This window comes from Lissotriton vulgaris, chromosome 6 (genome assembly GCF_964263255.1).
Source record: "Lissotriton vulgaris chromosome 6, aLisVul1.2, whole genome shotgun sequence".
Lineage (NCBI taxonomy): Eukaryota > Metazoa > Chordata > Amphibia > Caudata > Salamandridae > Lissotriton > Lissotriton vulgaris.
In genome coordinates, this window is record NC_141694.1 from 1,631,365,449 (window position 1) to 1,631,378,411 (window position 12,963).

The 12,963-nt window shown below is 48.6% G+C and overlaps 1 protein-coding gene across 1 annotated transcript in view; it reads left to right on the forward strand.

Moving 5' to 3' along the window:
- The window catches only part of THADA (THADA armadillo repeat containing), a 1,588,234-nt gene that overhangs the window by 269,981 nt on the left and 1,305,290 nt on the right, over nucleotides 1–12,963 (forward strand). Inside the window, exons 18-19 of the mRNA XM_086927803.1 lie at nucleotides 4,827–5,049; nucleotides 8,099–8,234. Of these exons, the coding sequence (XP_086783929.1) occupies nucleotides 4,827–5,049; nucleotides 8,099–8,234 (359 nt within the window). The remainder of the gene's footprint in view (nucleotides 1–4,826; nucleotides 5,050–8,098; nucleotides 8,235–12,963) is intronic.

Here is a 12,963-nt window from a genome sequence, read left to right on the forward strand (position 1 = left end):
TCTAATAGGGGCTTTACTGGCACCTTTGAGACTTTATCTTGTTTGCTAAGCGAACTATGAGTTTTGGTCTGGGTGCTACCCCTAGGTTGCTGTAATACAGGGCACTGGGGTTTTGCCATTCGCTTCTCCATAGTACCAGTATTCGACTGCTTTGTGACAGGATTGCAAGTGGGGCAAATGTTCGCATTAGTGATTACCTTATGGACTTTAGAAGTTAAAATATCAACTTTATCTTGCATGCAGTGTATAAAGCTACATAGACGGTTCACTAAGCTACAAAGTTCAGAAATATCGTTCCCAGTTTCAGAGATGGATGTGTGCTGGTTATTTTCCAATCTCTGGCCTTGGTGGGTGTCTGATGGTATTTGATGGGTCAAGGGAACCCCATTCTCCTTATCAGAGCATTCAATGTCTGTAAGAGGTTGATACCTGTTTGAGCACAGTACAAGTGGATTAAGCGGGCAGGGGGATAAACTGTCTACCTCAGTATCTATTATGGTTAGTCCGTCATTTGGCGTGTCCCCTGTATGCTCGTCTGTATTGAGATTAGACTTTTTCTTCAGAAACATCCCTGGAACAACAGTCACACCCCGTTTGCCTTTCTTCTGCATTGAGTCAATTACATCGTCCCCATCCATATCTGTCAAAATATTCTCTAATGGTGGCTTGGATGTGAGAATGAGGCTACAATCTTCAATAAGTTCTTCAATGCGGGACATGACACAGTTTTCTCCTGCATGCTTGGGTACTTTTGTGACTTTGGTAGCTTTCTTAGATTTTCTCCTTTTTACTCGGATGCTTGGCACTTCATTTACACCCTCCATAGATTTCCTCTTCCCCATTATAAATGATCGTAAAGACACAGTACCTAAGGTAATGATGGGGCGCTGGTGATGTAAGTGGCGTGGCCCTGCCCTGCCTCCTCCTGCCCTGGGGCTCAGCCCGGCGCCGCCTGCACACGTCCCGCGACGCGGGAGCTGCTGCTCGTGTTTATGCGCCTCCGGGCGGAAGCAGCAGGCGTGAGGAGGCGGCGTCCCGGTCTGTAAGGGGGTGCTGGGAGTTGTAGTTCCCTGCAGTACAGCTCGTCCCCACTCGGCGGCCGGAGTGGTCTTCGGCGGCGGGGGAGGCTGTCTGCAGGCTTGCGTTCCCCTCTGCTCCAGCAGTGAGTGGTTGTGATTAGCCACAAAGCAAAATAGAGGCCCCCGTCAGGTTCTATTTTACAGCGTTGCGGCAAAACTTGGGATTTCTCCGATAACCACTTCTCAGCAAGTTACAACTTGCAACTTGCAACTTTGAACCCGAGCACTCCTGCCCAGGTGCATCTTGTATTCCGTCGTATTCCAATACTATAGTGCTGCAGCCCCGTTATCAACACTTCTGGGTCTTTCTGCCTCGTTGACCACCGTTCTCAGAGTAGTAACAGAGCGTTTATCACCCGGTCCCGTATCCCCGTTTTTCACCGGCGTTCGGATACAGCTCCGGCATTCAGGTACAAGCCGCCATTTACTCAGAACTGCAATTCCTGCAGTAGCCGCTTTCAGCCGCACTCCGCACTAGTCCTGAGTCCCGAGTATCACTGCCCAGGTGTCTCGTATTCCGGCGTGCTCCGGCGTCCCGCTTTTGCTTTTCCTGCCTTGCTACCTCGTTGGAGACATATTCAAGCACCATAGCGTCAGCATTTCCCTCAGTCCCTCCCTCGATGTCAGTCCAAGGCCTCAGCACAACATAGAGCCCCCAGAGCTCATCACCTTACCACTGGGCCGCTGCACCGCAGCTCCTCCTGCCGCCAGCCCTCTCACCACCGACGTCCTCGCAGCAGAGCCAGACCGAGCCGTAAAAGCAGTCATAAAGGGCTCGCGGGCACCACGCTGCACCGCAGAGCAGAGTACCAAACTGCAAACGGAACAGCGAGTGGGACAATAGGATAAGAGTTCAAAGCCAGTGATGGTTCAGAAAGCAGAGTCCGTGCATGCGGCAGCGGCCATCGTGCAGCAGCTCATAGGAAAAACATGTGAAGATAGGTACTGGTATTGGTATCACAATGCCAGCCTGCACTTTTGAGCAAATTGGATTTAAGCAAGTGTTCTGGTGTATGATAGTCTATTATAGAAATAATAAAAACATTTTGGTAACGTTGGGGAGGAATATAGTAAGGAAATTATAGGAATTTGCCCTTTGCAACATGGTCACCCCCCATTTTTTGCCTGTTTGTGTGATTTCGACTGGAGGTGCACAGGGTTCTTGCCAACCAGGTCCCAAGGGTCCGATCTCTTTCCCAAAACTGTGCAATTGTGTCCTCAATTGCGATACCATTCAGTACCCTCTGTAAGTCTCTAGTAAAGGGTACCCCTGGTACTTAGGGTCTGAGGTACTAAAGAGGGTCCCCAAGGGCAGCAGCACGAATTGCGCCACCCTAAGTGACCCCTCACCAGGCTCATGCAAACTGCCCCTGCAGGCTGCGAGTCTAGGTGCAGACAAATGTGAAAACACGACCTGGCACACAGCCTGTGTGCCATGCGTGCCGACACTACATGCAGTATAAGTTAGTCACCCCTACAGCAGGCCTTACCACCCTAAGGCAGGGTGCACTATACTACATGTGAGGGCATAAATGCATGAACAGATATGCCCCGTACTGGTCAGTTTAATTACTGCCAGTACAAGTGATCAGGGAAGTCATTTTAAATGCATGTCCTGGACACTGGTGAAAATGAGTTCTCCATCTCCATGATTGCTTCACTGAAAATAGGGATGTTTGATATCAAACATCTCATATTAATAAACCCACACTGATGCCAGTGTTGGAATTAGTAATACATGCACCCAGAGGGCACCCGACTCTGTAAAACACATCTGCATCCGGCTTCCCCGGTGCTGCCCGAAGTGAACTGTTGGTGCTGCCTTGGACCTAGCCCCATACTCACCTTAAGTACAGAAGATTAGTCCCTTAAATCGCTGTAAGTGCCTGAATGCAATACATGTTATTCCTCCATAGGTTGAATTTACATCAAAGTGCTTTAATTGCGATTTAAAGGATCAAAATCACCTGACACTGAAAAACACAGCACTGCATCCCGTGGTGGCCTGTTGGTACTGCCTTGGACCTTGCCACCTACTCACTTTAAGTCCCGGGGATGGCTCCCGTAAATCGTTGTTAAGTGACTTGATGCAGCGTATGTTTTCTCCATAGCTTAACATTACAGCAAAAGAATTTAATCATGATTTAAAGTATCAAAAACCTGTTTACTTCAAACTTTTTTTTTAAAGCACTTACCTGATTTTGATGATCTTGCTTCCTAAATGTATATAAAGATGTGTGTTATTTTTATTGATTGGTGTGGATTTCCTTATTGAGTGGTGTGCATCATTTATTTACAGTTGTGTGTATTTGCAGATGTCTAACGCTCCTCTTTGATAAGCCTAACGCTGCTCGACCCCACTACCTCCTAGAAAAGCACCTCGGGATTGCTAGAGCAAGCCCCTGTCCACTAGTAGGGGAATACCCTGACACTTTGCAAAGTATATCTCTTTTTGGTATGCCATATAAAGAGCCAGATTCCTACAGAAATTAATTGAAGAAATCGAGGGCCAACCCCATGCCAGCGAAAAGTGTACATTACTCGATCGAATGCCTTTTCAGCATCTAGAGTCACGGCCACCAGAGAGTGTTTAAGTTTAGTTGCTTTACTGAGAATGTTTAAAAAGACCCACTAATTGTCCATCATATTCCTGCATGAAGGAAAACATGCCAGCACAGCATGTTACTCCCTTAAAAATGTCTTGGAAACTCCACCATCTTCACGATCATAAACAAAAGAATTGGTGGTAGTGTTTCCCTAGAAAAGGGAAAACGTCCGCACATACAGTAATATTCTTCTCAGAGTGATTATTTAAGACGTATACGTAGAACGAGAAAATTGATTGAATTGTTTGAAGAAGGGTGCTTTTGTGGCCTGATATACACCCACCACCAGGGATGTCAACAAGGCACGCATGCCTCAATCACAAGAAAAAAGAAATAACACCCCACTTTAGCACTCCTGTTCGTGTTCAATAATTGTATGCCATAAAAATTCATCTGGCTATTTAGAGTCCAAACCCGTTGTTTTCTATAAGGTTAGTCTATAATCATAGTTTGTACATTGTCCGTATTTGTATTCATATAACTCCAAATTCAGAGATCCAAGTCAGGTTGTATTCCTCCAAAGATTCTTTTATTAAACACCAATAGTTTATAACAACTTCACAGCTCACACCGCCGACACGTGCTTCGTCTCACAGAGACTTTTTCAAAGCAAGGAAAAGTAGATGCGCATACAACTGCAGTAAAGCGACCACGGTATTGCGGCCGGAATGTGTCACCCAGTAATGTCTCTTCACAGTAGATAGCCTTCCTTCCTATCAGTAAGAGTAAGGCTGTTAAATCAGTTCATCTAATATTCAATGGAGATGCAGTTGGCGCAAGAGATCAGTGTTCAGTATATCGAATGTATCCTGAACCTAACCGCCAAAAGTTGCTCGGAGTGTGCGCACCCGTATTTGTAGTTTAGTGAAACAAAGCTTTGCGGGTGGTCCCTCCTGGTCATATGAGTAAATTTGTTGTACAAGAGACCATGATAAGTCTCTAGCGAGTCGAGTGTCGGCCGACTCCGTAACCGTAGTCAAAACGCCAAACCCTGTGTATTTTCTTATTGTTGTGTGGGCTGTGCTGTAGACCTGTACTGTATGACCTTCTTTAACAAATGTTATCTGACTTTAAATAATGTGCTAGTCTTCCAAATTTTGCGTTGAAATAGTTCAATTTTTGGCTCATTGGTTTATTGCAGGATCCGCAGAATTTCCAGACTCTACTTCGTGCAGCAATGGACCTTAGCACCAGCACTAAGCATTTTGATTGCGTGACAGCGTCATACATGTTGAATTTCCTCATTCACCAGGAAGGGCTGCAGAACGCGCTCAACACCTGGCTCATGGACCAGCCCGTTTCTTGTTCTCTTCAGATGGAAACAGACGCGTCTACTGGATTCGTGGAAAAAAATACCTTGAACGGTCAGTTACAAGAAGTTTTTTGCCACAAACCGCATTAGCCACTTAATACAAGAATCTCTCTTTTCTATATCACTGTCTTTTTATTCTGTAGACCATTGTTTTCCAAACCCCATCTAGGGTCCCAGACCACTGAGTTTAATTAGGAGCTCAGGCTGGTATTTAAAAACTTTTGAACTAATTTTTCGTACAACTTTGACTTGCTGACATACATTTCCAAAATCTAATAAATGGTTATTCGTTATGTCCGTTATTTACTCACAAATATATATGTATTAGAGCTGAACATACACATGAAGGAGTATTATGTGAACACACTCCTTTTAATAGACCAGGGAGTGAATCAAAGAGTGTCATATCTGTATATCAAGTTATCGTCCTTTTTTAATGTAGCTTGGATATCATTCGCCTTGCTTTGCGTAATCATGGTCACCAGAGCATGTAGCAGGTGTAAGTCTAGGGCGTGTTAGTAAATATTAAAGCAGGTACAAATTGGCCCTGGGTGCTTCACTTAGCAATATGCTGTATATTCCTCAATTGATGACATACAGGTTGATTTACAGTGCGAACTGAAGGCAATAATTGTGTGCAAAAACCAAAGTGATCAGAAACATAGCATCACTATGGAGTGAGCGAGGGGAGTGACGAGATGCAGTCTTACTACCCTAGGATGAAAAGAGGAGGGATTTGTAACCTTTCGAACGTAGGAGCAAGTCTTGGGTGTTGTGTTGAGTAGTTTACATATATAGATCTTACCTTTTTGTGTTTCCAGGCTGCACAGTCTGGTCACAAATAGCTTCCTGAACTCTGCAAAGTTGACAGTACTGGTCCAGAGGCAGTGTTTTTAAAGAGATAGATGAAGATCAAGTGAACATGAAGCTGTCCACCTTGGTGTTCAATACTGAGTGACCAGCATCCCCTAACTGGGAGCTGGACTTGTCAACTTCCATATTGTGCTTGAACTGGACAAGTCTTCTTCCATTTTGTCCTTGAGCTGGGCACTTCTTCTTCCATGTGCTTGAGCTGGAGATGTCATCTTCCATGTGCTTGAGGTGGACATGTCTTCTTCCTTGTTTTGCTTGAGATGGACATGCCTTCCATGTTGTGGTTGAGGTGGTCATGTCTTCTTGCATGTTGTGCTTGAAATGGATACGTCTTCTTCCATGTTGTGCTTGAGCTGGACATGTCGTCATTCATGTTGTGCTTGAGCTGGACATGTCTTCTTCCATGTTGTGCTTGAGCTGGACATGTCGTCTTCCCGGTTGCATTTGAGCTGGACATGTCGTCTTCCCGGTTGCATTTGAGCTGGACATGTCATTTCCTATGTTGTGTTTGAGGTGGACATGTCATTTCCTATGTTGTGTTTGAGGTGGACATGTTGTACTTGAGCGGGACAGGTCGTCTTCCCGGTTGCATTTGAGCTGGACATGTCGTCTTCCCGGTTGCATTTGAGCTGGACATGTCATTTCCTATGTTGTGTTTGAGGTGGACATGTCTTCTATGTTGTGCTTGAGCTGGACATGTCTTCTTCCATGTTATGCTTTAGCGAGGGGTACAGTTAGAACAAGTGCCTTGTAATCTCAGATACATGAAGGGAGTGGCGTAGTTGCCTTCGTCCAAGTCCTACCTGGGCATACATGTGCGGTGCTCGTCTGTTCACCTGTACTCCAGTTGCATCCGTCTTGGATCTCCCTTAGAGAATGATGAGAATAAGGATTCGGGCACATTGTAATCCAAAGGGTAAAGCTAGATCTATGAGAATAAAGCCCTGTGTAGCAAATGATTCTGTAGGGTGAAATAGGTTCTCGTTCCTACAGACACAATATGCAGAAACGCTTGTATTCCTTCCCACAGCCTGTACAACGCAGAGAAAGGAGGACCAGCTTTCTTCAGTAGCTCATGTCAAAATGTATTCATGTTCTGCCACCTCCCTGTGGTTCTGACCTTATCCAGTGAAAAGCAAGGTGTGTGATATTTATGTCCTGCATCTGAAATCCATCTTGTCCACTCTCCTCCATCCTTTGTGTGTTTTGGGATTACATTATTTTCTCATTTGGCATGAAACTTTTGGAACTTGTGTACATTTCCTTCTCCTGACCTCCTCCTTTTGTTCCCCTGCAAGAACACAATAATAGACAAAAACCTGTCCCATCCACCCGTTTTTTAGCAGACACCTCTTCAGGATGGGGCGTTATTCATTGTTTTCATCCTTTCAATGGTGTTGTGTGCCCAAATACGAGCAAGGACGAAGGACCTTAGTGGCACATGCATCAATATTGCATTTTGCGATTCCTTAATTGCGAAAAATAAGGAATCGCAATTAAGGAATTGCAAACTGCAATGCATCAAGAAATTGCTATAAAAATAGCGATTTCTTAAAATTCCTTGGAAAGACATTCTTAATTTGCAATTCACCATTAGAAATTCGCAAATTAAGAATGCAATTTCAAGGGTGAAGGGGTGTCCAAAGGACACCCTGTTGCACCCCTGAAATCTGCTTAGAAGTACATTTTGCACACTCACATGCCCCAAGGGCATGTGTGTGTGTAAAATGGAACTTTGAAAAATGCACTTTAGTGCATTTTTCAAAGTTTTCGCAAAGTACCATGAAGGTCAACTTCATGGTAATTTGCTCCCCTTATTTGCGAATTCGCAAATTTTTAGAGTTTGATGCATTGCATTTAAGGAATCTCAATTTGAGATTCCTTAAATGCAATCGCAATTTAAGAAATCGCAATTTTGCGATTTCTTAAATTGGGAAAATTACAAAAATGTTAATGCATCCTAAAAATGGGAATTGCATTCGCAAACGGCCGAATTTTGCGATTCGCACCATTTGCGAATGCAATTTCCTTTGATGCATGTGCCCCTTAGTACCCCTGATCAGGTAATAGAAGCCGACCATGATATTTAGTGGTTTGCGGCTCAGAAATCTGGGCCCTGGTGCCCTGATGATCGCTACACCTCAGACGCCTTACGTGAATGCAGAGCCATACATTTTGCCTGTGACAAAGCTTATTTTTTAATCTGCTATTGTATGTTTCATTTTCAGTTGTGAGGTGTTTGCTGGCCAACTTGGAGCACGAGATAACACTTTCTGAGAAGTCTTTGCTGCAGGCGGCTGCGCTGTTTCCCATGTATGGCAGGGTGCATTGCATCAATGGTGCTCTGCAGCAGGTATCGCTCAGGTAGGTTACAGCCCGGTTTAGTTTCAAGTAGTATGTAAGGTTGCTATAGATGAGAAAACCTTCACAGTCTTGTGCTGCTATTAATAGAGAAGGGGCCTTTTCCTTCCCTTAGTATTGATTTTCCCACAAGTTTTGGTCAGAGAAAAGAAGACTAGGTTTGGCTTTAATAGCACTTTACTACAGTTGAGCTGTTGGTTTTGTGTATACATACTGGTGCAAGGTCTGCCATCAGTTGTTGAAGGCTTCCCGTGGACGTGGACCTGGGGCACCAAGGCACTGTTATGTACTTGTCCTGTCTGCCTGCTTCAGCCACCTGTTGCATTATACAGTGCAGGCAGAGCAGTCATCTGCTGATCCTCGAGCCATTGTTCCCACTACTTTTTATATGTGCACACAGCACTGCAGGTAGAGAGTAAAACATTGTTGCTACATCATGCATGGGGGCAAAACAGAGATCCCTCTTTTCGGCAAGGCTCAGCTCTTCTGGACGGAGGACTTGTGGCCAACTGAACTCTGCCCAGCAGAATATCCAGAAACCTGGGTATACTTTTAGACGATAGACTATCTATGAAAGACCAGATTAATTCCACCTGCGGCACTTGCTTTGGCACTCTGCACCTTTTTAGGAAAATCTTTCGGTATCTCCCTCTGAGCTCCCAGAAGTTAATCGCCCGGTCATTTATTTATGAAGTTTTATATAGCCAGACCCAAGGGTGTCTGAGCGCTTTACAAAAATTATTTTTGTGATTTTTATTTTTGCAGGATAATACAATAGGTCATGGTATATAATATAGTTTTGGAGGTCCCAGCGTGCTGTGCAAAATTGTGGTATGGAAATCCTGTGAATCCTCAATGTTAACACAGTAGGTCGTGGTATATAGTATAGTTTCTGAGGTCTCCGCGTGTTGTGCAATGTTGAGGTATGGAAGAACTGAGAAACCTCAATGGGTGCATGAAGTCTTGGGTTGAACCTCTTTCAAGGAGGAGGGAATGAAGAGGAGCGGAGCGGGGTAGAGCTAGGTTTGAGTATCACTGGGCATTAATCATCAGTCGCTAGGATTATGGGCATGCCCTACTCCTCGCTTCAAATGAAATCCTTATATCCAAATGCAGGAGGTCCAAAATACCACTGCCCGTTTGGTATACAATCTGCCACCATGGACACCGTCAGTCCCCACGCTTAGTGCCCTTCATTGGCTCCCTGTTAAGAGTGCGCTGTTTAAACTGCTCTGCATGACTTATAAATCCTTCTCAGGCACAGGTCCTAAAGACAAACATACGCCTTATCATTCTAATAGGAACCTTAGGTCTAAAGACCAACTTCTTCTTTGTAATAATAATAATAATAATAATGGGTCTTGTAGAGCGCAATGGTGACGCACAACGGCGTGTCCCCGCCATATTGTCCTCGTCATATTCGCATATCATAATAAGGTGGCAGGGCTCTCTCCGATCTCGCCCCTCCCCACTGTCCATCTGCGCATGCGCCATCTTTTCTGATTTCAAAAAAACATCTCGAAACCTGTCTGTTTTAATCAGTGGTCGAAGTGGGGAATAAAAAGTAGTGGAACTGTGAGTGCAGAATCAGGGGTCCGGAACAACCGAAGATTGGATCAGTAGGTGGAGTCAGGGCTGTGGCTAGAAATCGCAAAACATACCAATTTTTAGTACGTTTAGCAATTTACTGACCAGTTACAGCTTATAACGTAAATTTTTCAAACAATGGATAAATATGTTTATTTGAGGTTTAATTCAGGAAAAAGCAAATACTCATAGGGAATACATGTTTATGTAAAGCGTGCGAAATATAAGCAGGAACAATGGCATGGGCGCAAATTTAGAATGGTGAGTGTAAAAATTCAGGACAAGGTGTCAAAATTCAGGACAAAAATTCAGCACAGGAGGTCAAAATTCAGGACAAAAATTCGGGGCAACAGGTATGCTTTGCAGACACATCGTGGATGTCATGCGATAGCATATAAATAAATAGGCAAGGAACATAAGTACAAGTCACTTTTCCTACCCCGCCACCGCTCCTTCCCTGTCCTTTCCCTAGCATATAAATAAATAGGCAAGGAACATAAGTACAAGTCACTTTTCCTACCCCGCCACCGCTCCTTCCCTGTCCTTTCCCCTGCCCCGTCACCACTCCTGCCCATTCACCACTCCTGTCCGTTCACCGCTCCTGCCCGTTCACCGCTCCTGCCCGTTCACCGCTCCTGCCCGTTCACCGCTCCTGCCCGTTCACCGCTCCTACCCATTCACCACTTCTGCTCATTTACCACTCCTGCTCATGCCCAATCACTGCTACCGCCCAGTCACTTCTCCTGCCTCGTCACTTTTCCTGCCCTGTCACTTCTCCTGTCCCATCACTTCTCTTGTCCCGTCACTTCTCCTGTCCCATCACTTTTCCTGCCCAGACACTTCTCCTGCCCCGTCACTTCTCCTGCCCCGTCACTTCTCCTGCCCCGTCACTTCTCCTGCCCTGTCACTTTTCCTGCCCCGTCACTTCTCCTGCCCTGTCACTTCTCCTGCCCCTTCACTTCTCCTGCCCCGTCACTTCTCCTGCTACGTCACTTCTCCTGCCCCGTCACTTCTCCTGCCGCGTCACTTCTCCTGCCGCGTCACTTCTCCTGCCCCGTCACTTCTCCTGCCCCGTCACTTCTCCTGCCCCGTCACTTCTTCTGCCTCGTCACTTCTTCTGCCTCGTCACTTTCCTGCCCCGTCACTGTCACTTTTCCTGCCCCGTCACTTTTCCTGCCCTGTCACTTCTCCTGCCCTGTCACTTCTCCTGCCCTGTCACTTGTCCTGCCCCGTCACTTCTCCTGCCCCGTCACTTCTCCTGCCCGTCACTTCTCCTGCCCCGACACTTCTCCTGCCCCGTCACTTCTCCTGCCCCGTCACTTCTCCTGCCCCGTCACTTCTCCTGCCCCGTCACTTCTCCTGCCCCGTCACTTCTCCTGCCACGTCACTTCTCCTGCCCCGTCACTTCTCCTGCCCCGTCACTTCTCCTGCCCCGACATTTCTCCTGCCCCGACACTTCTCCTGCCCAGTCACCTCTCCTGCTTGGTCACCTCTCCTGCCCTTTCCTGTTGCCTCTCCTGCCCCGTCACTTCTCCTGCTCCCTCACTGCTCCTGCTCCCTCACTGCTCCTGCCCCGTCACTGCTCCTGCCCCGTCACTGCTCCTGCCCCGTCACCTCGTCTGCCCCGTCACCTCGCCTGCCCCGTCACCTCGCCTGCCCCGTCACCTCGCCTGCCCCGTCACCTCGCCTGCCCTGTCACCTCGCCTGCCCCGTCACCTCGCCTGCCCCGTCACCTCTCCTGCCCCGTCACCGCTCCTGCCCAGTCACTGCTCCTGCACCGTCACCGCTCCTGCCCCGTCACCGCTCCTGCCCCATCACCGCTCCTGCCCCATCACCGCTCCTGCCCCATCACCGCTCCTAACCCCTCACCGCTCCTAACCCCTCACCTCTCCTAACCCCTCACCTCTCCTAACCCCTCACCTCTCCTAACCCCTCACCTCTCCTGCCGCGTCAACTCTCCTGCCAGGTCATTTCTCCTGCCCGGTCATTTCTCCTGCCCGGTAACCTATCCTGCCCGTTCACCTCTCCTGCCCGTTCACGTCTCCTGCCCGGTCACCTCTCCTGCCCGGTCACCTCTCCTGCCCGGTCACCTCTCCTGCCCTTTCCTGTTGCCTCTCCTGCCCCGTCACTGCTCCTGCCCCGTCACTGCTCCTGCCCCGTCACCTCGCCTGCCCCGTCACCTCGCCTGCCCCGTCACCGCTCCTGCCCCGTCCACCGCACCTGCACCGTCCACCGCTCCGACCCATTCACCGCTCCGACCCATTCACCGCTCCGACCCATTCACCGCTCCGACCCATTCACCGCTCCGACCCATTCACCGCTCCGACCCATTCACTGCTCCGACCCATTCACTGCTCCGACCCATTCACTGCTCCGACCCATTTACCGCTCCGACCCATTTACCGCTCCGACCCATTTACCGCTCCTACCCATTTACCGCTCCTACCCATTCACCGCTCCTACCCATTCACCGCTCCTACCCATTCACCGCTCCTACCCATTCACCGCTCCTACCCATTCACCGCTCCTACCCATTCACCTCTCCTGCCCCGTCCACTGCTCCTGCCCCGTCCACTGCTCGTGCCCCGTCCACTGCTCGTGCCCCGTCCACTGCTCGTACCCCGTCCACTGCTCGTACCCCGTCCACTGCTCGTACCCCGTCCACTGCTCGTGCCCCGTCCACTGCTCGTGCCCCGTCCACTGCTCGTGCCCCGTCCACTGCTCCTGCCCCGGTCACTGCTCCTGCCCCGGTCACTGCTCCTGCCCCGGTCACTGCTCCTGCCCCGGTCACTGCTCCTGCCCCGGTCACTGCTCCTGCCCCGGTCACTGCTCCTGCCCCGGCCACTGCTCCTGCCCCGGCCACTGCTCCTGCCCCGGCCACTGCTCCTGCCCCGGCCACTGCTCCTGCCCCGGCCACTGCCCCTGCCCCGGCCACTGCTCCTGCCCCGGCCACTGCTCCTGCCCCGGCCACTGCTCCTGCCCCGGCCACTGCTCCTGCCTGGTCACCTCTCCTGCCCAGTCACCTCTCCTGCCCAGTCCCTGCCCTGCCCAGTCACCTCTCTTGCCCAGTCACCTCTCTTGCCCGTCACCTCTCTTGCCCCGTCAATGCTTCTTCCTGTCCCATCACTTCTCCTGCCCCGTTCAC